General features: G+C 40.5%; 1 protein-coding gene across 1 annotated transcript in view; it reads right to left on the bottom strand.

Moving 5' to 3' along the window:
• Nucleotides 1-27,304, bottom strand: part of CAMK4 (calcium/calmodulin dependent protein kinase IV) — a 138,447-nt gene that overhangs the window by 60,574 nt on the left and 50,569 nt on the right. Inside the window, exon 2 of the mRNA XM_030467581.1 lies at nucleotides 17,269-17,347. Coding sequence (XP_030323441.1) covers nucleotides 17,269-17,347 — 79 coding nt within the window. The remainder of the gene's footprint in view (nucleotides 1-17,268; nucleotides 17,348-27,304) is intronic.

Below are 27,304 nucleotides of genomic sequence, written 5' to 3' on the forward strand. Positions count from 1 at the left end.
TCTGGAGTGATTTTCCTTTAACATGAGACAGACAGTATAACAGAAAAAAAAAGCTGCATCTAGGAAAATGATTATAAATGTGCATGTAAGTCACACAAGAAGTAGTATATAGAAGAGGCATCTAGATTTCTTATTTTTACTCAGGTTCTTTCCTTGTCTAACACTGCTTATGTTGGTTTAGTTCATGCCAGCAGAGCTTCCTTTCCACTCACTGTTCAGATGTACTGGAAGAGTCTTTCTGCACACATATCAAAAGCAGTGTAACACACTGCTCAAACCAAAAAAGTAATGGAAAGTCCAAACACTCCCAGCCACAGAAAGGGTATAAGGTTTAATTTCAGCTTGCTTCAGATATATCTAACAGCATGGCCCATTAATGCAAATGGGAGGTTTAGCCTGTCCCTTTCCTTCCCTTCTCAAACTGCAGTCTTTAACACTCCAAACACAACCTATATCCTGTTGGAGGACACTGGTAATTTCTTACATGAAATGCAGACCTAGGGAGTATTTGACTAAGGAAAGACAACTGCAGCTCCCCTGGAACTTGAAATCTTAAGCAAGCAAGACAGGAAAATGTTTGTAGGCAAATAATACAATCACAGAATGGTTTGTTTTTAAAGGGACCATAAAGATCATCTACTTAAAACATCCCCGCGTGGGCAGTACCACCTCCCACTAGACCAGGCTGCTCAAAGCCCCAGCCAACCTGGCCTTGAACACTTTCAGAGATGGAGCATCCACAATTTCACTAGGCAACTTGTTCCAGTGTCCCACCAACCTCATTGTAAAGAGTTTCCTCCTCATAGCCAATCTAAATAAACTCTCTCAATCTGAAATGGCTACCTGTCATCCTACCACTACATGCCCTTGTAAGAAGTCTCTCCTTAGCTTTCCTGTAGGTCCCCTTCAGGTACTGGAAGGTTGCTATAGGGTCTCCTGGAGCCTTCTCTTCTCCAGGCTGAACAACCCCAACTCCCTCTGCCTGTCTTCACAAAAGAGATGCCCCAAGCCTCCAATGCATGCTTTTATGTTGCAAAGGTACTCAATATATTGATGAAGAAACTAATTTGATTGCAAATATACTTGCAAACCCTAGAGAAATCCTACACTGATGGCAATTCCAAAAATATTTCTTCCACAACATTCTTCATCCCAGAGATTACCAAATGAATGAGAATTGAATGAGAGTCAGCCAGTTAAGCCACTACCTGCTTCTAAACAGATGAGGCAGGTTTGTCAAGTACACTATCTTGAGGGTGGTTGTGTGCTATTTGTAGTGGAGGCTTTTGTAAACACGTTCTGTTTCTTGTTTAAACATCATATGGGAAATAAGCTGTCATAACACACAAACCTTTAAAAGGGACATTAAACTACCTTCAAAATCATATTGAGAAAGCCACATGCTTATTTCTCAGTACTTTATTATTCCCAGTAGCACCAAAATCCAAGTATCAACCACATGCAGAACACAGAATTTGATTCTCCCCTTGTGCCAATAAGGCATGATTCCAGTTAGTAACATAACAGAACACTGACAGTGGAGTAAATGAGTGAGGAAACAGAGTCTTTAGAGATTTCTTGAAACTCACTGACATTTAACCTCTCATAGAGGCTCTTCCACAATGCAAAATGGAAGAAAATAAAAACAGCTTTGGAAAGATTCAGCACATTTGTGCAGCACTAGAATGTAATAATAAAAGAGGAATGAAATATTCCACTGCCTGAACATCTAATTGGAGGTAAAGAACACGGTCAGTAACTAATTCTTCATGGGTGAACACCTGCTCTGGGATCAAACAGCATTTCCCTTAAGCTTTGTGACCATCACAGGCTTTGTAACTTTTACTGCTTTCTAATCTGAATACAAGTGCTGTTTTGCTCTTGTCTGCTACATACATACTGAGAACCACATTTCAAGAATGGTCTCTCCTGTGCCGTTTTCCTAAAATTCTGTGAGCAGTAGCTTGAGATGCTACTCAGTTTCAAAATCTCCTTAGAATCAGGGCTGTTAGTCAACTCTGGGCTACTTTTGTGAGTGGAAATGCACAACCAGGGGCTCCAAAGCTCACTGCTGTGTAGCAAAGGACTCTTGCTGACTCACAGAGATATGCGTATCTGGATTGTTTTCATATGCTTTGCAGCTTAGACAGGATCAGAAAAATTAATGTGCTATATTGCATGGACATTTCCACAGAAAAGTTGTTTAGACTGAGCAATTTACCTTATCCAAAACACTATTAAAAACTGAACAATGTACAGTTGGTTTTCTGCAGGGCTGAAAATATTTGCACATCAAGCATGCTGGACCAACAAGCATGGAACAGGCCAAACACTAAAGGTGCTTCAGTTTGATACTAAGTTTTAAGTAGCAACTCAGAAACTATAGAGGCCTGCTCTCATCTTGAAGGTGGCAACAAATTAAAGGAAAAAGTGAACTCAGATTAAGTGTCAGGTCCTTGCTTTCCTAGATGTTCACTCTACACTGTAGGCAAGAATCTCTGTGATCCAGTTCTTAACCTGACACAGTAGACTTTCATACTATGTCTAAGCTGGTGGAATGAGGAAAAGGTACCTCAAAATTCAAGATGCTCAGATGCAATGGCAAACATGCCACAAGCAAACACTTAGGAGTGTTACGTATTTGTAAGCACTCACAGGGAGTGTATTGCAAATTATTTTCAGCTTGCCACCACACTCCATTAAAAGTGCTTCCAAGTAGAATTATTTTTTTGTCTCAGCTGAAGTAAATGTTCTGCAGCCTAACAGTTTCAGTATTCTACAGAGTCAATTGCTAATTAATATTAATAACTTTATCATTACTTTGTCTTCTCACTGTAGCTGAACTATTAAAACCTATGCAGACAAAGACTACCCACAAACCAGAGCTACCTATTCCACAGTAATCTAAAAGATCTGTTCCCAATTGTCTCAATTAAACACAGGGCTGCTCACTTACTTAGGTTCTCATGAAATGTTTCAAAAACAAAAGAAATGGGTTTGAAATTTAAATAAAACTTCACAAGAAGATTCAATGTACATACTCTACTTTGGCCTCTTCAGGGACCTGACTGGTATAATACCACAGGAAAAAAGCCCTGAAGGGGAGAGGAGCCCAGGAAAACTGGTTAATATCTAAGGATCACATCCTCCAAACTCTGATGCATCCCAACAAAGAGGAATTCAGGGAAAAAGGGATGCAAGAATTAACAAGGAGATCCTGGACAAACTTGGACACAAAAAGGAAGCCTACAAAACATGGAAACAAGGACAGCTAGTCTGGCAGGAATATACAGAAACTGTCTGAGCAGCCAGGGATCAGGTTAGGGAAGCTAAAGCCCAGATGGAATTAAATCTGTCCAGAGACAGCAACAGAAACTAGAAAACCTTCTGTAGGTATGCTGGTGATAATAGGAGCACTAGGGGAAATGTGGTCCCTCTCTGGAAGGAAATGGAAGATGTGCTCACCCAGGGTATGGACAAGGTTAAGGCATGACTTTTCTGCCTGTCTACGCCAGCAAGTGCTCTGGCCACACAACCCAATTTGCTGAAGGCAAAGGCAGGGTCTGGGGAGAATGAAGAACCACCTACAGTAGGGCTAAATTGAGTTCTGACCATCTAAGGAACCAGGCACAGGTTCATGGGACCTAAATATAAGTATCCAAAAAATCCTGAGGGGAATTAGTGGATGAAGTTGCTAAACCACTATCCATAATTTTTGAAAAGTGGTGGCAGTCAAGTTCCCACTAGAAAAGTGGAAACATAACCCCCATTTTTAAAAAGGGAATAAAAGAAGACATAGAAAACTACAGGCCAGTCAGTCTTACCTCTGTGCCTGGTAAGATTATGGAGCATATCCTCCTGAAATCTATGCTAAGGCACATGGAAAATAAGGTGATTGATTACAGCTGACATGGGTTGCCTAACAACAAATTATGCCTTTCAAACAGAGTAGATTTATATTATATTAGGAAGTAATTCTTTGCTGTGAGGGTGGTGAGATACTGCCACAGATTGTGCAGGGAGATGTTTGTACATCATCCCTAGAAGCATTCAAGGCAAAGTTAGATGGGGCTTTGAGCAACCTGGTCTAGTGAGAGCTGTCCCAGCCCATGGGGGTGTTGGAACCATATGATCTTCAAGGTCTCTTCCAACCCATATTGTTCTATGATTCTATACAGTTTCAGGCTTTACTTTTTTATTTCAGAATGCCTTGGATAACAGGATTTCCGGTTTCTGCCCATATTCTATGTCATAGAATATCATCTAATAAAGTCTTCCAGTCAAGATTAAAACACTCTGGGGACTTGAACAAAATTAAAATATATTCTTCATATGGGACCCAGTCTATCTCTCTCAGTTACTCTGTTGTAATTCAGTAACTAGCATGGCAGTGCAGAGTGGGCAAAAGCAGAATTAAAAAAAGCTGACCTTTCAGAGTAAAAGCATACTTCTTTGTTTCAACTGGGCATTTATTTAACACTTGCTTCAGGTGATCTGATTCCTTGCACAACCTTTACTTTTTTAATGAAAATAGGAGTTTCTCAGTTAAAGAATTCCTTCTATCTTTTAGGGGCTGTTCTTGTTCAGACTGTGCTTGACCTTCTTGGCAATGTCAGCAGCTCTCTCTATGTGGGAGCAACCTTTGTACTCCTAATGGACTAACAGTCTTTTTTTCATTTTAAGCCTGGCAGACTATTGTGGCTCTATGTCCATTCAAGCTAAACATGAAGTTCCTGAAGAACTAATCAAACAATACAGTAAACCACATCAGTAATTCAGCAAGCCTGCAGTGTCTTCTATAAACTCAGTAGGGAGTTTTCACTGTGTAGTTACTGAGAATTTTTAGTTTGAACCTCCATAACTAAACTTTTATTATAAATGCAAAGAAAACAGATTACTCATTATTTGAGCAACTACGCTCTGTACACATATCCATATGTCTTGGGCTAGTGAGGTGGTTGGTGTTTTAGAAATAAGGGGGCCACAGAGGTGGCTCCAGTGAGAAGCTGCTGAAAGCTCCCCTGGTTCCAATCCTTACTCTACCTCTGCCCAAGGCTGAGCAGATATGGGAAGCTGGATGTGCCTCTGAGAGTAATATATTCAAAAAAGGGAAAATGAAACTGCAAAAATACAGAAAAGGACCTGCAAAGCAGAGGAGAAGAGGAAGTGAGAGAGAAATGGCAGAGAAAAGACACAGAGGTGAGTGAAGAAAAAAGGGGGCAAGGTGCCCGAGCAGGGATTTCCCCACAGCCCATGGTGAGATGGCAGATGTGCCCCTGCAGCCCACGGAGCAGCACGGGTTGATCAGTCCCCGAAGCAGCACGGTGGAGCAGTCCATGAAGGACCACTGTGGGGCAAATGTGGATTTGTAGCCTCTGAAGTGTCAGAGGGGGGCAGACGGGAAGCAGCAGCCTGTGCAGGATTGCAGAGAGGGGCAGATGTGGATCTGCAGCCCTGGAGGACCCTATGCCAGCGGAGAATCATAGAATCATAGAATCATAGAATCATAGAATCATAGAATCATAAAATTGGCTGGGTTGGAAGGGACCTCAGAGATCATCGAGTCCAACCCTTTTACCACCGTTGTGGTTGCTAGACTATGGCACTGAGTGCCACATCCAGTCTCTTTTTAAATAGCTCCAGGGACGGAGAATCCACTACTTCCCTGGGCAGCCCATTCCAATGCCGGATCACTCTCTCCGTAAAGAAATTCTTTCTAATATCTAACCTAAACTTCCCCTGGCACAACTTAAGACCATGCCCTCTTGTCTTGTTGAAAGTCGTCTGGCAAAAGAGACCAACCCCCGCCTGGCTACAGCCTCCTTTCAGGGAGTTGTAGAGAGCGATGAGGTCTCCCCTGAGCCTCCTCTTCTCCAGGCTGAACAGCCCCAGCTCTCTCAGCCTCTCCTCATAGGGTCTATGATCAAGTCCCTTCACCAGCCTGGTTGCCCTCCTTTGGACCTGCTCCAGGACCTCGATATCCTTCCTGAACTGGGGGGCCCAGAACTGGACACAGTACTCAAGGTGTGGCCTCACCAGGGCTGAGTATAGGGGCAGAATCACTTCCTTGGACTTGCTGGCGATGCTGTTCTGGATACAGGCCAGGATGCCATTGGCTTTCTTGGCCACCTGGGCACACTGCTGGCTCATGTTCAGCTTCCTGTTGATCCAGACTCCCAGGTCCCTTTCTGCCTGGCTGCTCTCCAGCCATTCTATCCACAGCCTGTAGCACTGCATGGGGTTGTTGTGGCCAAAGTGCAGGACTCGGCACTTGGCCGTGTTAAACCTCATCCCATTGGAATCAGCCCAACTCTCCAGTCTGTCCAGGTCCCTCTGCAGAGCCCTCCTGCCTTCCAGTTGATCGACACTTCCCCCCAGCTTAGTGTCGTCTGCGAATTTGCTGATGATGGACTCAATCCCCTCATCTAAATCATCAATGAAGATATTGAACAGAACTGGGCCCAACACTGATCCCTGGGGGACACCACTAGTGACCGGCCGCCAACTGGATGCAGCCCCATTCAGCACCACTCTCTGGGCCTGGCCCTCCAGCCAGTTCTTAACCCAGCACAGGGTGCTCCTGTCCAAGCCGCGGGCTGACAGCTTTTTCAGGAGAATGCTATGGGGGACGGTGTCAAAGGCCTTGCTGAAGTCCAGGTAGACCACATCCACAGCCTTCCCCGCATCCACCAGTCGAGTCACCTGATCATAAAAGGAGATCAGGTTGGTCAGACAGGACCTGCCCTTCCTAAACCCGTGCTGGCTGGGTCTGATCCCCTGTCCATCCTGCAGGTGCTGTGTGATTGCACTGAGGATGATCTGTTCCATGACCCTGCCAGGCACTGAGGTCAGGCTGACAGGCCTGGAGTTTCCTGGGTCATCCTTCCGGCCCTTTTTGTGGATTGCTGTGACATTCGCCAACTTCCAATCATCTGGGATGTCCCCAGTGAGCCAGGACTGTTGGTAGATGTAGGAGGTGACTGCTCCCACAGCAGCCGTGACTCTGTGTGCAGCCCGGGCTGGAGCGGTTCCTGAGGGACTGCACCTGTGGGAGGGACTCATGTCCCAGGGGTTCCTGAAGGACTCTGCCATGGGAGGGACCCCGCGTTGGAGCAGGGGAAGAACGTGAGGAGTCCTCCCCCTGAGGAGAAAGGAGCGGCAGAAACACCGTGTGGGGAACTGACCCTAAAACTCCCCGTGCCCCTCCCTGTGTCCTGAGGGGGAGGCAGCAGGGAAGGGATCCGGGGCTGGGAAGAAGGGAGGGGTGGGGGGAGAAGGTATTAAGATGTGCCCATGTTTTCTATTTCTCTTTGTAGATTAGGTTTTTTTCTTCCCAAGTGGAACCTGTCTGTTTTTTGCCTGTTACCGTAATTGTGGAATGCAAACCTCCCTCTCCTTGTTTTGATGAACAAGATTGAAGGTGGATTTTCTTCCTCCCTGTTCCATGGTGGGGGTGGGGGGATGAGCGAGCTGAGGCTCATTTGGTACCAGCTGGGCCAAAACCACAACATACTTGAGCTGATGCGTGTTCTTCAGACTGAACACAGTTACACTGAACAGCTGCCAGTTACACGACTCTGCTTGCATTCATACAGTTCCCGTCTACAAGTCTGCATGCACTTGCAAACCTGCTGGCTGAAGATTAACTGAGCTTCTACAAGCATATGCTTTTAAAAAATGAAACAGAATTGTGCTCTCTGCATATGATAGTGCTGTTAACTTTTTAAATGTAAATTGTTGCATAAAAGAAGCACAAGTTTCTCAAAAAGCACAATACATTTGCAAGCAAGCCAGAGGTGATTTGTGAGATTATATAGCCTTCACTACTGTAAATTACATGCTGATGTAGCTAATTAAGGTCTAGCTGTGACTCTGATGATCATGAGACTATTTAGTCCAAAATATTTCAAGTGGTATGAAATCGTGAAAATGTCAGGTGCAAACAAAACCATGCAAAACATGCAGTGTTGCCCATTTTCTCTAATGAACTACCCTGAATCTCTGAACCTGCTGCTTCAGTGACAGCCATTCCAGGAGACTTGTCATCTCCTGATGCTAGACAATTCCTCTGGCAGGGTAAACCCCAGACACTGATAATGAAGTCACTGCAGTGTTACTTAATAGCATGTAGAACCTGTAAATTTATATATGAAGGAACCATATAAACAACCCCATACACAAAAAAATGCTTACTATTTATAGGCTATATACTTTATTATCAAAGGAAAGCAGGGGAGGAATCCCTTGCTGAAACTTTTCAGGGACTGAAAATTAAAAATATTTTATATAGTTGGAAGAGGACACAGAGAAGTATGTAGAGAGGGTGGACAGTTAGAGATAGGCAGACATAAAAGCAAGGCCTTATAGCTAATTTAGAGACCACTCTAATTAGAGGCCACTCACTTCATAGACTGGAAGCTGGGAGCTGCATTTCTTGTTAATTCTATGTTTCAACAAATAAGAGTTCACAGTACTTTTTTTGTCCCTACATCTTTCCAGTCACCATGGTGGGTGTCTCAACTACATTAATTACAGCACATTTAACTTGCCTCCTCTGCCAGGATCTGTGAACTGTGCTGGAAAGAAAGGTCAAGTGGCTGAGCAGGCTGAGAGCAGCAGGAACATACAGTGACTTCTTTCTCCAGAAGATCACCCCAACCTGTGAATTTGGTGCACAATAGCCACAAAGTGCCTTCCATATTTGATCCTACCCTCTCTGGTGCTTCATATAATTTAGGAATAAATGGAGCAGATGATGAATGGAGGAAATTGTAAGCTATGCAAACTTGAACCAGAACAGGTGAATATTTCAGGAAGCTTACACACATCTCTCTTTATGGGCACTGAATTCACAAGCAGATTTGGCAGATCCCACAGAATCAGACCCAAAAGTCACTTCTGATTCATCAAGTGTGATTTGAGGTCCAATTTTAGTACTTAAAAAAATCCACCTCTGACGATCCCGTAGGTTCTTATGTTATCGTAGATAACATCTGTGGCTAACTCAGCTTGTGGTGATGTCTAACTGACTACTCAGTGATGAGAACCTATCTGGGATTTTCAGCCTAAGTTTTTTCAGGTTCTAATTGCAACCAAAATACTTTAGCCATACTAGAGTACTCCCGTGAACTTTGGGATGAACAAGCTCTGTACAAAGCTTAGTTATAATAAAGCTGTCTCTCTTTGAATACATTTCATGTACCTGTTACATGGGATGAAGAAGACTGGGCTTCTAACAAAGAATTTCTTGGGTGACATAACAGACAATTAGAATGTAACATTTCAGTGTGTTTCTGCTACAGGCTACCTAACCAAGAACAACATGTGGGTGAGGACCTGTACAGACAGAAGCAACCTCACATTTGCAAGCTCTTGTTCTCATGGGGAACTTCACTCTGGTATCTGCTAGAAGGACTATACAGCAGGACACAAGTGATCCATGAGGAACCCAGAATGCACTGATGATAACTTCCTCCTTCAAGTGACAGAGGGGCCGTTGAGAAAAGATGCCCTGCTAGATTTCAAACTCAACAACAAAGAGGGGTTCTTGGGGGATATGAATATGAAAGGCAGCCTTGGCCAGAGTGACCATGGGATGATGAAGTTCAGGAATCAGGGGGGACTGTGAAAAGCAAGACTGCAACCCTGGACTTCAGGAGGGAAGAATCTGGCTTCTTAAGATACCTCCTTGGAAAAGTCCCATGGGATAAGGTCCTAGAAGGAAGGGGTGATCTGAGAAGGCTGGTGAATATTCAGGGATCACATCCTCTGATCTCATGAACAGTTGATCTCAGCAAGCAGGAAGTCAGGCAAAAGGAAAAAAATGCTAGGAGACCTGCCTGGATGAACAAGTTGCTCCTGGACACACTGGCACCCAAAGAGAAACTCTACAAGGAATGGAAGGAATGACAGCTAGAATGGGGGGCATGTAAGGAAGCTGTCCAAGCAGCAAGAGACCTGGCTAGAAAAGCCAAAACTCAGTTAGAAATAAATCTGCCTCTCATAAGATCCCCAAAGACAAGGTGTTGAAGTATCGGCTGGATAAGCAGACAGTGAGGTTGCTGAAGGCCCATAGTTGGCATGAATTCTTTTTGGATGACAGTAACCAGCAATGTAACCCAGGAGATCAGTACTGGGTCCAATCATGTTTAAAATCTTCAGGAATTATTTGGATGATGAGGGAGTGTGCATGTTCTGCTAATCTGCTGATGACACGAATCTGGGAAGAGGATGCATTCATGATGATACACCAGAGAGCCATGCTGCCATCCAGAAAGACCTGGACAGGCTGGAGAAATGAACTGACAGGAACCTCATGGAGTTCAACAAGTGCAAACTCCTGCAGCTGGGGAGGAACAACCTCAGGCACCAGCAGTAAGTGCTGGGCACCACCCAACTGGAAAGGAGCTTGGCAGAAAAGGATCTGGGCACCCTGGTGGACACCAAGTTAAATATGAGCCAGCAATGTGCTTTTGGCCGATGATACTCTGGTCTGCATCAGGAGAAGTATTGTCAGTAGGTCTGGGAAGGTGATTCTTCGTCTCTGCTCAGCACTAGTGAGGGCACATCTGGAATACTGCATGCAGTTCTGGGCTCCCCAGTACAAGAGAGAGAAGGACATACTGGTCAGAGTTCAACAGAGGCTGATGAGGCTGATGAAGGGACTGGAGTGTCTCTCCTAGGAGGAAAGACTAAGAGACATGGGACTGTTTAGACCGGAGAAGAGAAAGCAGATTTTACCTGTGAAATAAAACATGTAGAAGGTAGCTCCTGTTGTGTTATGAACTGTGGGCTAATAACCTGATACAAATACTTTACAGATCAAGCTCAGTACCTCATGTGGTCTTCATCCATAAAACATGGAAATACTACCATGTCTTCTCATGATGCAGCTATAACATAGTAATGTCCCAAAAAGAATAATTGAAATTAGCTACAATGCTGAAATGAATAATTTCACCGGAGTTCTGATTAAAAGATTTCTGGCTTCTCATAAGCAGAAACTAGGGCTTTCATCTGCCAGTATTAGGACTTTTCCCACAAATTCTTTAAAGGCATGTCACACAGCTCTTTTACTTTTGTATTTTTCCATATTTTTGCCTTCAAATCTTATACCTACTATGTCTGCTACCCAATTCAGACACATAAAATTATTATCATGCTATTTCTTTTTGTAGAACTATTCTCTTACCAGTGTATAAAGAGCTACAACCTATATGAGTGTTATGTATCTTGCAAACAAAACCTAAATGTATGAAAGCTTATATTCCTGAGAGTACTGCTTAGAGGTCCTAAGAAGTTACCATATCCTGTAATGTTTGCAGTTCTAAAATAAATTGAATTTTCTCAAAAAATTGTAAATGAAAGTGATTTGCATATCATGGACTAAAGTAAAAACCAAAACATCTTATGCTATCTCCTATTACTTATAGTAATGTTTTCAGCTGGTTTCAACTGCATCTACTGAAAATATACCCAGTAGTTTCAAACACCTGCTCATTCAATATATGCATAGTGTAATAGAGTAGTTTTTTTGAAACAACAGTAGTATTTGAATATTGCTTACAATGAAGGGGGAAGGAATAACAAAGAAAGAAAGTGGTTTGGTTTTTGGGGGGCTTTTTTTTTGCTTTTCTAGGAAAATATGCCATTATTTTTTATTTATTCAGGGTTTTCATTTGCTGGGGGAGTTTGTTTGGGTTTTTTATTTGTTTGTTTGTTTGTTGGCTTTTGATTTGTTGTTTCTGCTTGTTTGATTTTTTTGTTTCTTTGTTTTTCCTTAAGGAAGGTCTAAGGTGACTTGAACAGAGGTTTCAGTTTGGCAGATATCTGGGATCATCCCCAAACACAAACACTAGACACAATATTCAACTTAAAAAGCTGTATTGAACCTTAGTTCAAGCCCTAAGGTATGCTCTGACCAAGTTATGTATCTCAAAAATTGACTCTGGCTTCATGATTCCTCAGAGACGCTGATTGTGGGAAAATAAGAACCCACAGGCTGTGCTGCTTACACAGCTGCTGTGTTAATTTCCACCCTTGCTTTTCCATACCTCCCTACATGCTGTCAATCTTTCTCGACAAAAGGAGACCACCTCAGTCAAAGAGGATATATTTTACCTTGAAATATGCCAGTGTAAACAGCTTGTCAAGTGAATACATGCTTATTATGGAGTTCTTGGCAAAATAAATCCTCTCTCTCTCATAGACCTCAGTTAGATTTGCCTTTCTGAGGAGTTCCAGAGAACTCAGCTTCAGAACAGAGGAATAAACCCAGGATACTGAGTTGTAAGTCATACACTGTTCCTGTCTTATTTCAACAGCTGAATTTCCACACTGAAGAAAACTGTGGTTTCTTGTATTTTTCCCTCTTCTCTCCTTTCTTCCTGCATGCAGCCAGTTTTCCGTAATTCTCTGCTCAGTAGCACCGAACAATCTCTCTGGCTATGCCTCTTAAAAACAAGAACTTCCTGAAATGCAGAGGGAGCATACTTTCATAAGTTCCCAGCACAAGACTCACAGACCACTGAGCTACACGGAAGTCCTGCCTTCCCTGTGGTACCAATCCATCACAGCCACATCTCCAGGTTTATTTAACAGGCTGTAAAGACTGAAGGGTTTCCAAAGAGGAGGACTATAATCTAATACTTACCACTGCCCCTTTGTTCAGTCCTTCTGCATGGTTTTGTCTTTGATTCAGGCATTAAATAAATCCTTACACAGCAACACATTTCATTCCTACTCCATGTCTTGCTTCTCAATATTCATGTGTACTTTAAACACACAAAGCTCCTGTAGGCTTGCTTAAAGCCATAGAGAAAACAAATCTCTGCAAGTAGGGAGAAAAATGTGCATGGATGGGCAGGTGGACGAAAATGTGCACCTCAGATCACTTCGCAGAGGTTCCTGTTTAGTTATTCAAAGCTAAAACTTCTATCATTTGTTTCTTTCTTTGTTTCTTTTTGGTGGTTTGTTGTTTTGGGGGTTTTTTGTGGTTTTGGGGGTTTTTAATTGTTATTTATTTTTTGCTTGGTTGGTTTGAGTTAGTTTTTTATTGTTGCTGTTACTTGTTTTCTTTACTGAGAACTATTTAAAGTATATTATTTCATTTCTCAGAACTGCTTGTCCAATGATGCAACTTATATAGGAGGTTGAGCTTCCCTGACCTGTGTAACAATGAGCTGAGCATTTCATTTTCTCTTTTAATTAGCTGGCCTTTGTATTTCTGAAAAAATAAACTCTGAACTTTTTCTTTAATGCAAGATGGGCTTTTTAAACGTGCCTTTGTAGACCATTATAATCTCCTTTGGAGTCTAACTCTAGATATACAACCTCACTTACCCAGGGGGGAAGCCAGTTACCCTTACATTCACTGACTCTACTCTTTGCTCCGCAGGCATAAACCATTTCTTTTCTCATTTTGTCAAACTAATACAAAAATCCCAGCACAACTATTTCCAACATATGTGTGCCTTGTTGCTCTGTTTCTGATCTGAGAAGTTCACGTGCCTGAATGTTTGTCTCATTTCTACAAGAAAAATGCTGCTTCATAAACACTTGTTTTAATTAAAGTGCTAAGGAAATACTAGGAAAGCATCATTAACCCTGTGAGGGAGGATACCCACCTATGGTTGTTAGCACTTGGTAGATCTATAACATAGGCAGGCACTTAGTGTCTTAATTTAGAAAACACAGAACAGAGGCCATCTGCTCTCCACACTATTCAACTTCTAGAGATTCAGATGGGAAATCACCTGAATTCAAGTGCAGAAGTCAATCTAACTCCCTGGAAGGCATTCTCCTGCATAGACTGAGACAACTGCCAAGCTGCCTCTAATTCATATGCTGCCTAACTTTTTCAAAACACACCAAAAGGAGGCAAAGATCTGCAGATAAGAGGTTTTGTCTAATAAATAGCACATAAATATGTTTGCTTCCTTCAAGAATCCTGTGTTCTTCCAATGTGATCCATCTTGTTTTTTGTTTAGAACAATGACTGTTCCAGTATGACTAGTTGTAGGCATCATATAATTTTAAAATCTCAGCTTCAGAGTAGTAACAGTCATATCTGTAAAGTGTATCCTAAAGATATTTTCCTTTTTTTGAGCACTGAGTCATCAAGCAGAGGTAAACTGCATATAAAAAGCAAATCAACCTTATGTTTGCAACTACAAAAGTAAAAATTCATCATGGTACTTTGCCGACTTTATGAGTTTCTCTGAAGAGCTGTATCATCTGCTTTTGTTCTTTCTTGCTTCATGAAATGGATTTCCTCACAAAGAAATTACATGATTCAAACCTTTATACTTATTACCTGCATAGAATATAAGACATTTGCTAAACATAGCAAAAGCAAATAATGAGTATATAATACAATTATACATTTCAGTTATGCTAAGGAATGGAACATAAAGGTTGGATATCAAAAGCAAATCAAAGGCAATAATTTAGCATGCTTATTACCTGTCCTGTATATGTTGTTTCATAAAAATAGTTCCTTTTCTAAGAACAATTAGGAATTTAATTTTCTTATACATATCTGAGAGGCTTTTTCTTTTTCCCCACTAATACATACGTTCATCAGCATTCTTCTCTTCTTGGAGTTTTTTAAGATTTTAATTAATAGGTAAGCATTATTAAACCTCTACATTGCAATAAAATATTCCCTAAATACTATTTTATTATAGTGACTAAAACATGAATTCTACTGTTCCTCTTTGTTGGCTTAAGTAGCAATCAGAAAAAACAAAACAAAACAAACCAGAACTGCAAAAATAATTGAGGAATATTATTAGGCTAGATGGTGAACAAAGATTAATCACAGAATCTCCTAGGAACTTACATCTCCCCACAAGTATGTATTTTCAGAACTGGCTGATACGTCTTGTCCAAAATTTTATTTGCTCTTAAATGCATTAGCCAGGCAAAATAAAGAATTAATATTACTCCTTGAATGAACACTGATAAGCATCTCATGTTTTTTGCACTTTGTTCCTACCACACTACTTCAATCCAAAATTATTATTTATTTAAGCTGTTCCTATGAGACAGAAGTAATAATTTCTAATGCTTTACTTTAAATTACAGTCCTGCAGTCATCAGCATTCACAGAACTGGAGCTCTAAGGCAAGAGACTCCTAATCACGTCACTTGTTACCAGTTCCAGAAAAACACATACAGCCTTTCCCCTAACCCTGTTTTTACAAACACTCTTTCTCAGCATGCTAGCGTTGTTCAGTGCAATGTTTAAGGGCAGTCAGTTTGAATGGAAAAATCCCAGTATGTGCCCTTCAACATTTTCCTTTCTCTCCTACTTTCCTGTGCTTTTTAGAGCTCCATTAAGTGCACTTAAGAAGGAAACTGAAGCAATGGGGGTCTGCATCACAGGCAAACAGTCACAGGCGCTTCCGCATTTATTCCAATCACTTTTCTTCACTACTGAATTGCCATCTGTTTTTTTCTAACTTTAAAAAAGACAACAGGAAGCCTAAGCCGATCAACATTTTGGTGTCTGGTTTGGCCCACACTTGCTCACTTTTATACGGAGATACTCTGAGCAGAGAGATTAGGCCTCCTGTTGTGGCAGCACTGTAGCTCACGGTTAGTTCTGTCACTGTGATAATAAGGATGTCCCCAAACTGGAAGGCAGCACGCAGACATGAGCAGTGGCACAACCATGCAGAATTGCCTCCCATGTTCTCAGTGATACAAGTAAGTTCAGTTGTGCAATAGAATCGCTTTTCTCAAAAGAGAACATTCCTAAGTGTATCAATTACATTGGGAACAGCTTAGTTGCATGAACTGCTTAATCACATTGCTAATATAATCAAGCCTGCACTAAGCCAAGCTTTTGATTGCTGTGCAAACAACTTACATAACAGTATTCTTACATTCTTCTTGCTTTCTATTTTTGCCACACTTCAAAAAAAAAAAAAAATCTGTGCTAAAACAAGTTCACTAAAAGTCAACATTGGATATTTGCAGGTACAAAAAGATGGATCTAGTATTAACAGTGTCATTTTGAACAGGATTTAATTGCCACAAAGACCAAATTAAAAAAGGCAAAGAAGTATTTTTAATATAATTATTCCTAATGCATTTCAGAGCAAGACATGTAAGACAATATACTCCTAAAACATGACAGGAAATGTTGGCTTAAAGAACTGGTAAAAACTTAAAAATTACATTCTCTGCATTTCCATAAGAAAAGACAAAATGTAGGTTGTAGCAATGCAAGCTTCTCACTTGCTCTGCTTCCTCCAATGTACCAGATTCAAATTCAAAAGCAGCACACATAACTGAATTTCTATGCCAGATTAAACTCTGGCTTACTTTCAAAGATGATAAATTAATGCCAACATTTTACTCATGTGGAACCTACTCATTATGTCTTGCACAGAGGCCACCAGTTAATTCAGCATTTAGATATGTTTACGCCTACTCACCCATCATTATGTTCCTATATGTGCACATTCCTGAACTTTATGGTACACTGAAATACTTAACACTGAAATAAACTGAATGAAAACCACTCATGAATAAAAATCATGCCCATGCCTCACACCTTGCTTGCTCCCTCTCAAATTTCTCTTCCCCTCTTAAGAAGATGAACTGCTCTAGCCTATCCCCCCCATTTTCCTTCCACTTCAAGTCTCCCAATCCATTACTGGCTTTTCCTCTCTAGTCACCATTCCTTCCACCACCTATTTTGTAACACAAACAAAAATAGCTGTGGTAGAAGTTTGACAGATTTGGAGCTCTAAAAATAAGTGGTATCTCAACTGGTTTTCTTGTGATTTTGTAGGGGGAAAAAAACCTCCATGAGATATTCAATTTTACTTAAGTTTTAATTGGCATTTTAATCATATTCTGAAAAAAATAAATCATGTAATCATATTTTTGAGCGAAACAATGTATTAAATCAAAATTAAATCACAGAACATTTACATGATTCAGAACCTGCTTCTTTTCCATCATGAAGGGAAAAGACATTTTTGTTTAAATTAAAGCGTTTTGATGCAATCTGAGTGTATACAGACGGCACCTGATGAAAGTACAAGCAAGATTTGTGGGGATAACACATTCCCAACAGAGTACTGTTACGTATAAAAGCTGTGTTAATGATGAGGAGCAGAAGCTGGAAAACATGAGCTCCACAATGTCCTTAATCTAGACAGTCACCTCCACACAAATAAACTGCACCAAAAAAGCCCAGAAAAAATCCCAAACAAATCCCAAAGGAAAGCAAAACAAACCAAAATAACTTACTGTCTTCTTCAACATTTTGACGGCGTAAGGTTTCTGCGTCCCTTTCTGCCTGCATCTGTAGACAATGGATGTAGCCCCACTAAATTAAAAAAAAAAAAAAAAAAAGAATAGTTGTACATATGCCTCTTCAAATAGGTCAATAAACATTGCCTAGCTGAGATTAAATTTTCTACTCCTCCAAATTTGGGCACAAATACCTTATTTCTCCACAAAGATGGAAAAAGAATGAAAAATAAAAAAGAAAAAAAAAAAGAAAAGCAGTGTAAAAACTGCTTACCATTGAACCAGTGAACTTCAGCTGTGGTTCAGCTGACAGAACTTGCAAGAGCTCAAGATGTCTCTTGGTCACACCTTTGCTGTCTCCTGACACATTTTGGAGGTTCCTTCAGGGTACCAAGGAATGAATCTAATCTGGCCCCAAACATGTGACAACATTATCTTGTCTTTTTTAAGGCAACCCATTTACAACTAGTTGGTTTTTTTACTATTATTGATGGCAGTAATGGGGAGTAAGACAAAAAGGAAGAGAAGCTACAATTTCAGTGTGGCTGCCTGCCCAGCTGCCCAAACAGCCAAATTCAGCGCTAGATGAAGGGAGCACCACTTTTGGTTAATTTAGTGGAAACTGGCAGTGCTTGTTCAGAGACGAAACTGAACTGGCCTTGCATCTTCTGCCTGCCTTAAAGGAGTATTCATTCACTTGAATGTGCTAAATCTGAGAATTTATAACAAAATTATGGCTCTGCTGCTTGGAAGACACTTCTCTGAGTGACAGCCTACAGAGGAAGGCTCAGTTGCTGAGGTTGCTTGCTGTGGTCTGCTTATGACTATCAAGCAAGATACCTGTTTGCAATGAATAAGCTAAAGAGAGGAAAACCACAGTGGTAACAAACAATTCAGATACCTTTATATTTTACCACATTTACATTAAGATGATTAGGAATAACTCAGTGTCAATCACCACCAAAATTGCCACGTGTTAGCTCTGGACAAGGCATTTTTGGAAGCCTCTTATCCTCAGAAGATTTGTCACCCACTCTTAAGACTCAGCACTTCCCAATAGCTGCAGTTTTTTAAACCAGAGGAGTCTGCTGTTGCAGTCCATGACTCCTGAATAACATACATGGCAGCACTGCACACAGCCAGCCTGAAGGGAATGAAGTTCATATATACCACACACTAAATTGCACTGCAGATCTCTCTGAGCTAGAAGAAACCCATTTCAGTTTGTCTAGAGGAGACAGCCATGAGCTGCAGAGCAACACAAGCAGCTTTCTTTTAAGCAGTGGAATGGCGTTGGCACATTGGACTGTACAAATAAATCTGTGACACAAGGCTTAGTATTCTGGGTGCACTTCTGCACAAAATGCACGTTCTGCACTTCTCCCTCCTCAGCATGAGGAACAGATGCCAGGTAATGCTTTGAGTATGCATGTCCATGATTTTATGAGTACACAAGTAAGCACAAGAATTGATACTGGATTGGAAAGATTTGTGATAGAAAAATCTCTTCATCACAAAACATCACCTGTGGCAAGGGTTATGCATCTCAGTCATAAGAGGGCTTTTGTGCATCAAACGCAAACAAAGTAGTCTTCACTTCAATTCAAATGCTAAAAAATATTTGCTTCTCTTAACAGTGCATTGGTAAATGTGTGGGAGTACTGCAAGCCTCAGTGACTCCCAAAATCATTACATGAATTTAACTAATATCCACTCCTAGGCCAAATTTCAAAAGGCTTTTTTTAGCAAGAAGACAAAATACACATTAAAAAAAAGCTCACATCTTTTAGGTGCAATCAAAAATGTTAAAAGACAAAATTCTAAGGACCTGTTGTGATGAGGTTTATAATCTCCACTGTAATTGGGAAGTCACTGCATAAAATGCATATCATTCCTGTACACTGCTTCAGGTGTTCAGAATACAATATAAACATGAAACTCATTAGTGTACATATCCTCTTACTCAATAGGCAGTAAGCCTTCTAGAAATTATTTTTTTGGTTGAAGGTACAACCACATAAACTGTGCAGCTGATGATCCAAATAAATAGATTACCATTCTGGTGCACATTTCCAGGTGTGTGTTTGCTGCTGCTTTTGCTGATGGAGGACAGTCACTGTCTCTCAGCAATGCTATTGTCAGTGGCTGCTTTACCAGCTAGGTAAACTCTGTGAAGTTTTCCATGTGAACACAAGGCACTGAAGCCAATACAACACCTCTGATGATTTAACATGGAAAAGTGATAAGATGGGCGGGTACACCAGCAGTGGTGTACAGGTGGGGCGGGTACAGCACCTTTAACAGTTCATTTGATTCTACCCAAAGCTGTAAGGGAGGCAGCATAATTGTAAAAGGGATGTGACAGCCCGGAGAGACAGGAATTTATGAAGGCACATCCAGATGAGCAGTTTGCCATCAGGCTCGTTAGTCACCGTTCAAAACACACAGATGGGCTGGTTTAGATATTATACACAATTGTAAAGACTTCAGACAGCACATCACACAGGCAGTCCCAATCTGGAGGGAAAATTATGACAAGATATCACAAGACTTGGGAATGCCATTAGAGAGTTCTCTTTTGGTTTACATGCCTATGCACAGACAACTTTCTCATCAGCAAGGATGGAAACCGCCAAATTAACAGCTTAAACTTCCTCTTCTACATCAGAAACCAGCACTGGGACTCAGGAACAGGATGGCAGCCTGCTTACACCATTACTAGTATAGACCTGACTCCTTGTCTCTTTGGTGATAACAAGAGTCAGTGATTCTTTAGTTAAAAAAAAAAAGGGTGGGGTGGGGTCTTAACATAAATGTGCAAACCAAACTGCCTCAAGCAAACAAGGGTATTTTTGGTTTGTTTGTTTTGCCTTCCTGCTGGAGCCCAGCAGGTGTATTGGTGAATAAGCACATGCAGCCTTCCTGAGCCTGTATGGCTTGGAGGGTCACCCAATATAATTGGAATAATCGGAGATTTCATCACCAAAGAGCAGTTGGAAGCTCCAGCTGAAAAAAATCTCAGGTGCATTTGAAAAGCTGCTAATAGTAACCTCTTGACCTTATCTCAAGTTTTTCAACATCAAGCCTTGTTTGCCGTCAACTGAGCTCTCAGAACCTGGTCTGGAATTTGTATCAGCTAAGCATTCTATTGATATATTTGGTCAGAAAACACAAACATGCAGAAACCAAAAATTCTTTTGGTAACATGCCATTTTCTACAGGCATGAAGTTTATGGCAAGAAAGAATGACTGTGAGCTTCCCAATGGCCCATTCTCTTCAAGTGGTGTTCTGCTTCATCTGAATAATAAATATTCATGTTATAAAAAGAGATCACCTATATTCAATGGTTAAGGCACTCATTTGATCAGCAGCAGATACCAACACTAGGGAATATTTAATCCCACAGCATGAACAGTTTCAACAGAAGAAGCTGAGAGGACCCTAGGCCCCAGCAACTAATAATCACTGGGAGAAGTGTATTGCAGTGTGTGACTGACAAGCATTTCTGATTCAGACTAGAAACCAGAAACTCAGTCTCCTGAACTCCAGATGAGTCCAGTCACATGATCACTCACTATATGGCACTGGCATATTTAGAACTGATCCTGCCAGATCTTCCTTCTTTATAGTCAGTAATACATACACACACATATATCTATCTTTACATACATAAATAAACTATATTTATATGAAATGTTTTATTATATATATTTGTGTACATAAGTGTCAGCTTATTTACTCTGAAGAAAATTAGGCTTTAAGGAGTATTCAGATGTTTTTTGGTATCTCTGCTGAGAAAAGGCTGTCTGAACTCAAAACATAATTTATTTTAAGTTGAATGGAACAATACAAAAAAGGGATATTCTTGGAATCCATAGTTGGCCAAGTTAGAGAATAGTAAAAACTAAAATTCTGTTGGAAACATTGTCGTTCTATTTTACTGACTTAAGTGTTTCTGTCTGGAAAAACTGCTTAACAGTTCTGGTATAGGTTTACTTTGAAAAGCCCATGTGTAACTGTGAACATGCTGTGAACAAATCCAACCCGTTTTGCTATGCATGCTATGGGCTTTACTGCACAAGTATGTTTCTATATCTAGCTCTGAACTTACAAAAAAAAAACCAAACCACAAAAACTCCAACCTAAAAATAATGTATAAATCTTAACTCCTTCATCACAACAGACAACAGAAACATGCACTTCCATGTGATGCCACCTACAATGAAGACAATGACAACTCACGGGAAACCTCATGATGTCCTGTGAATGTATCACAGCTGCTTAACACACAACTCAGTGTTAGCACAGAATGAATTTTTTTTGCAGCACACATACTTCAGCAAGATGATAAACTCACTGAGCTATCAGCCCAATGATTGCATGAAAAACTTCAAGGTAGCATGTGAAATAAGATTGAAATTCAATTACTGATGCCTGCATGTGCGTTGCTATCAACACAAATATTAAAAATGTTTAACAAAATATTTTAAATGTACCTGCAAAACTTTTTGCCCCTTTAATACACACTTTGCTGACTACTTTGCTGGGTTACTTTTCATATTATTATTATCAGGTGCTATCAAATTTACAATCACTTTAGAAAGCCACTCTTTCAGAGACTGGGTGACAGTGCTCTAGTGCCCTGCCTGTGCTAAGGAGTTCATTCTGGGAAGCTGAGAGAAAAGGCAGGGTCACACTTCAAGTACATGCAGACAGAAATAGTGGTGTCAGCACAGATGGAATGAAGGCAAGGACGCCCAGGATGGGTGCTAAGGAAGTGGAAATGATCAGCAAAATTTGCACATAAAGGCAAAAATGGAAGCTGCAGGATCAGTCTGGACTGGTGGTGGAGACTGGCAAAGAAAGAAAAGCCAAGGCAAGAAAACACATGGAATTTAAGCGAGGCTGGAACCAGTCTTTCCGCCTCCAAAACAGAAACCAAAATGAGACACAGCCAGACATTTTTTTTTTTAGTCACAGGTACGTAGGTTGAAAAGGTGGATTTCTAGAGCTGTAGGCTTTATAATAAAATAAACCAACAGTCACTGACAGTATTTTCACTTGAAGTAGCAAAACTGGTCATTTCAAAAGTAGGTCAGCAGCTCTCTACTACACCCACTCATCCTGGGTTTTATACTGCATTTTTAATCAATTCAGTACAAATACAGCCCTAAATGCAATCTCCTGTAAATTAAATTTTTATTAAATAACTTAAGTTCTGGATTGATTTTTGAAAAATGAATTAGTTTGTGCTTCATAAAGTCAAAGAAAGATTACAATTTGTACAAACAAATCAGGTGAAAGAATGGAGAGTTCCAGGAGAACTGTGGCTGTTACAGAGCCATGGGAATCTGTGCTGCTAAACAACAGTAAATTATTAAAGTCCAGTATTGGTTTCCATAAAGAATACTGGGGGGCTTGGACAGTTCACAGAAGAATAAGTTAAAATATATCAATTAACTTTTTCTTCTGCACACCCTAAAGTGTCAAAATGGAATTATAGGAATGAAAATCCTGTTCCTAGACTTCAAAATTAAATGACTTATTTGAAGTTAAAGGCTGGACTGAATAAAAATATCATTGACAAAGATACTGACATACAAACAAATGAGAGCTACATTTTTGAAATGCATATTCACTGGCAATGTTGTTATTGCTTTCATTTTAAAAAGTACATACATGTAAATTTGGAAATTCTTGTAAATTGCATTTCAAGTGAAAGGGTATTAAAACAAACTTTCTTACTACAGTAAACTTGCAAGCAACTCTAAAATTATTCCAGTAGGATCTAAAAGCTTCTTCTAAACATAAATATTTAGACACAGAGGACTTGCAGGTAATTGTGTGCAACTGTAGCTGTCCCTTAACCATCATTATTTCAAAACAAAAGGCACCTCACATAAGCACCAATAAAAAATGAACACTATTTTTAAGTAAATGGTAATCAAACTGGTGCTTGTCAATATGGTTGAACTCATATTTTCCACAAATAATAATTTGTAGAACTGTAATCCTTTAGATGTAGTCTAGGTTGGCTGGTGAAATGCTAATTAAAACGCATCAGCCCAAGTCACCCCTGCAGCAGTGATTTAACCAGCAGCTGCTAATTCCTGATGGGACTCCAGCAGCATTTTTCTCACTAGCATTTCAGTGATTGCTGCTTTACTGTGTGTCCGTGGTATAACTCAACCTTCAGAAAGTTGGTTCCTGAACAATGCTTCAAGTAATGAGAAAGAGCACAGAGCCATAAAAACTTCTTAAAACCTTTGAAAGTGTGCTACAAGTCCTTCCTGGGTCATTGCATTGCCTGTAGTCACCATCCCAAGTAGTCAACATCCAGCCTTGAGACATGCCTGAAAGACAACTTCAAGACAGATTTAAGGGATGGGAAGGCACAATTCATCTTGGCTACAGCCTTGAGCACTGAGCAGAAAAGCACTGAGTAATTGGACCAGTATTAACATACCATTACTATATAAATGAGCTAAGAACATACCAAAATACCCACCTACAGGCTAGAGGCACCCCTACTAACAAAAAGCCCCTTACTCTTTGAGCATGTGTAGTGAAATTTTCGAGTATTGCTGCTTTAAATGGAAGCAAGGAACCAGCTAACCAACCCTGAGTGAATGATAGAATAGTCTTAAAGCTCTTTCTCACGTTTTGGGTTATAAAAGTAGCACTTGCATTTCAGGAAATTGAGCTTGCTCTGTGGAATGCCAACAGGCTCCTTTTTCTATGCAGAACTGGGAATGAAGGCAAATACCTTGACTCTGTGCGTGCATCAGCCTATTGCAAACTGGGGTGATGGACCCTGCCCGCTTTCAGGACAACAATTCTAATCTATTCTACACCTGTCTCTATTCCTGCACATAAAGAACTCTGCAAGATTATGTATTACAGATTTAAAAATAAATTAATCTTTTATGTTCTCCTCAATGTACTGAAACTTCAAGCATAGCATACTCCAGTGACACCGCTGAAGACTGACTGGCATTTCCAATGCTACTCAGAATGTAAAATAGAATCAGAGTCAAACAGTATTTGCAACATACTATTAACAGGATTTACAGACTCCTAATTTATTTTCAAACATATTTAAAAAAATAAATGTTCCCTAGGTACTTCCTGGCAGAGGCGTAGAATTAAAATTGTGGTCCGTTACGCCCATGCACTGATTCATGAGCTTATAGGTACTAACTGTGTTAAACTCATATATTTAACTGTTGATGTAAGCAAATTGCTGGTTCCTGCCCTGGACTGCAAATGGGCTCCACAGGTGTGGGCCATCCACATCAGTCACAGCCTGACACCACTAGATCTGTGAAGAGCTGTGATGCAGAAGCAGGAAGGCTTTGACACCAGATTTCCATAGATCTTCATGAGGCTGTTGTCACACAAGCAAGTCCATTGGGCTGCACACCACTTTGTGTCCCACAGAAAGATAATCAAGCATTACCTCCACATGCAGAGCATTGTCCTCTGAATAAGAACAAGCTCTGAAAGGCATCATGCACCCTTGTCAAACCCATTCCCACACATACCACACAACACCCTGATTTTATAGAATCATAGAATAGCTCGGGTTGAAAGGGACCTTTAAGATCATCTAGTTTCAACACCCCTGCATGTGAAAGGACACTTCCCACTAGACCAAGTTGCTCAAAGACTCATCCAGCCTGTCTTTGAACACTTCCAGGGATGGGGTTATCCACAACTTCCCTGGGCAACTTGCCAGTGTCTCACCACCCTCACACTAAAGAATTTCTTCCTAATGTCTAACCTAAATCTACCCTTTTCCAGTTTAAAGCCATTATCCCTTATTCTATCACTACATGCCCTTGTAATAAGCCCCTCCCCAGTTTTTCTGTAGCCCCTTCAGGTGCTGGAAGGCCAGTATAAGTTCTCCCCAGCATCTTCTCTTCTCCTGGCTGAACAACCCAAACTCTCTCAGCCTGTTTTTCATAGGAGAGGTGCTCCACTCCCTGCTCCAAAAGCTATATCCTTCTATGCTAGGGGTCTCCTGGTGGACACAAGACTCCAGGTGGGGTCTCACCAAAGGGGGAGAATCCCCTCCCTTGACATGCTGGCCACCCTTCTTTTGATGCAGCCTAAGAAGCTGTTGGCTTTCTGGGCTGCAAGTGCATCTCGCTGGCTCATGTTGAGCTTCTCATCAACCAACATCCCCAAGTCCTTCTCCTCAGAGCTGCCCTCAGTCCAATCTCCACCCAACCTGTGTTTGTGTTTTCTGCACCTCACCCTGTGCCTTTGATTTCACAGAATCACAGTATCATCAGAGCTGGAAGGGACCTCCACAGATCAACTAGTCCAACTCTTCCACTAAAGCAGGATCACCTAGAGCACATTACTCAGGACTGCATTCTGTCAGGTTTTGAATGCCTCTAGAAAAGGGAACTTCACAACCACAACCTCCCTGAGCAGCCTATGCCAGTCACTCTCATAGTAAAGAAGTTTTTTCTTATGTTTTAACAGAACTGCCTATGTTTCAGCTTGTACCTGTTGCCCCTCATCCTGTCACTGGGAACTACTGAGAATAGTCTGCATCTATATAGAGAATAGCCTGCACCCACCCTTTCATGTTTAGAGAGAAAATATCCTTAATGATAACTTATCTGATGCTGAACATCCGTGCTGCCAACTACTGAAGTCAAAGTCCGAGATTTACCAACAGCTAAATTTTATCCAAAATTGTACCACAATTCTTAAGATCTAACAAAGAATGCAAAGATCTACAGCGATCAATAGATCATCCATCCAGATTGTTTGATTATGCATTTCCAGTATTTCACAGAAACACAGAATCACAGAATGTTGGAGTTTGGAAGGGACCTCAAAAGATCACTGAGCTCAAATCCTCTAGTATTTCCATATACAGTGCAAGTATCTTGTTATTAATGTTTTTATTTTGCAAAATATGTATGATTAATTTTTTAGCATATGTCACTTATATAAAGAATTTTAGTAATGCAGGGCTTTTCAAAGCTTTCTCTTCTAAAAAGAAAGTAAAGTATAAAATAATTTAATTTTTTTTATACATCTGTGAAAAAAAAACATTTTTGATGTTCATTATAATGCTGAGATATTTATTCTTTCATTCAGAGATTCTTTCCTTATGCCTCCTTATGCCTATTGAGGATATATTTAAAATACTATCTCCCCCTTCCCCCTGCCACTAACTTAATAAAAAGCCTGTGGCAATGGCAGATTTGGAAATTCAGTCAGGAAACTAATGTTTTTAATGAAAGAAAACTAATGGTTTTAAACACTAAAGAAGCTGCCAATCTTGAAAAACTATTGCAAACACATAGATAGAGAATCCTGTGGAGGACTATGTCCTGTCTTCACAATAAAGCCAGCTGGTTATTAAAATTAAATTAAATTAAGTTAAATTAAATTAAATTAAATTAATATAAAATAAAATAAAATAAAATATTAATGATTATGGTTAAATGCATCCCTTGTCGTTTAGTGTGAACAGTTCATTTTCTGTAAATGTCCAAGGATTCAAAAGTGTTGTGCATTAAGCACTGGAGGCTCTGTCCCACCACGTCCCTCTCCTCCTGCAGTCTTCCTCTCTTCCGTAACTTACTACCCATGATTCAAACTGCTTTTTCCCAAGCATCTCCATGTTTTGGGAAGACTATGCACCGCTTATCTCAACTCTTCTCCCAAACCTGTTTAGGATGAGTTAGTAAATTAGGTAGACAGAATGTAAATTCAAATGCCTCATAATAAAAAATATATTAGATAGCATTAGGTTCCACCTAAATGTCTCTTCTTTCCCTAATTATATCACAACTGTGCTTCAGATTAATGGGAACTAGGATGTAGCTACAAACTAATTCAGGTACTTAAAAATGTTTAGCCACAGGAAGAAAACATGATGAGCACAACTTCAATATGATTTGAGGGAGGTGGAGGGACTACACACACAGCCATATGGGCATGACATTATCAGAGGAATATGTGTCTCAGGACACAGTATATATGCTCTGGTGATAATGAGGGTTT

The sequence above is a fragment of the Calypte anna genome, chromosome Z, assembly GCF_003957555.1.
Source record: "Calypte anna isolate BGI_N300 chromosome Z, bCalAnn1_v1.p, whole genome shotgun sequence".
Classification (NCBI taxonomy): domain Eukaryota; kingdom Metazoa; phylum Chordata; class Aves; order Apodiformes; family Trochilidae; genus Calypte; species Calypte anna.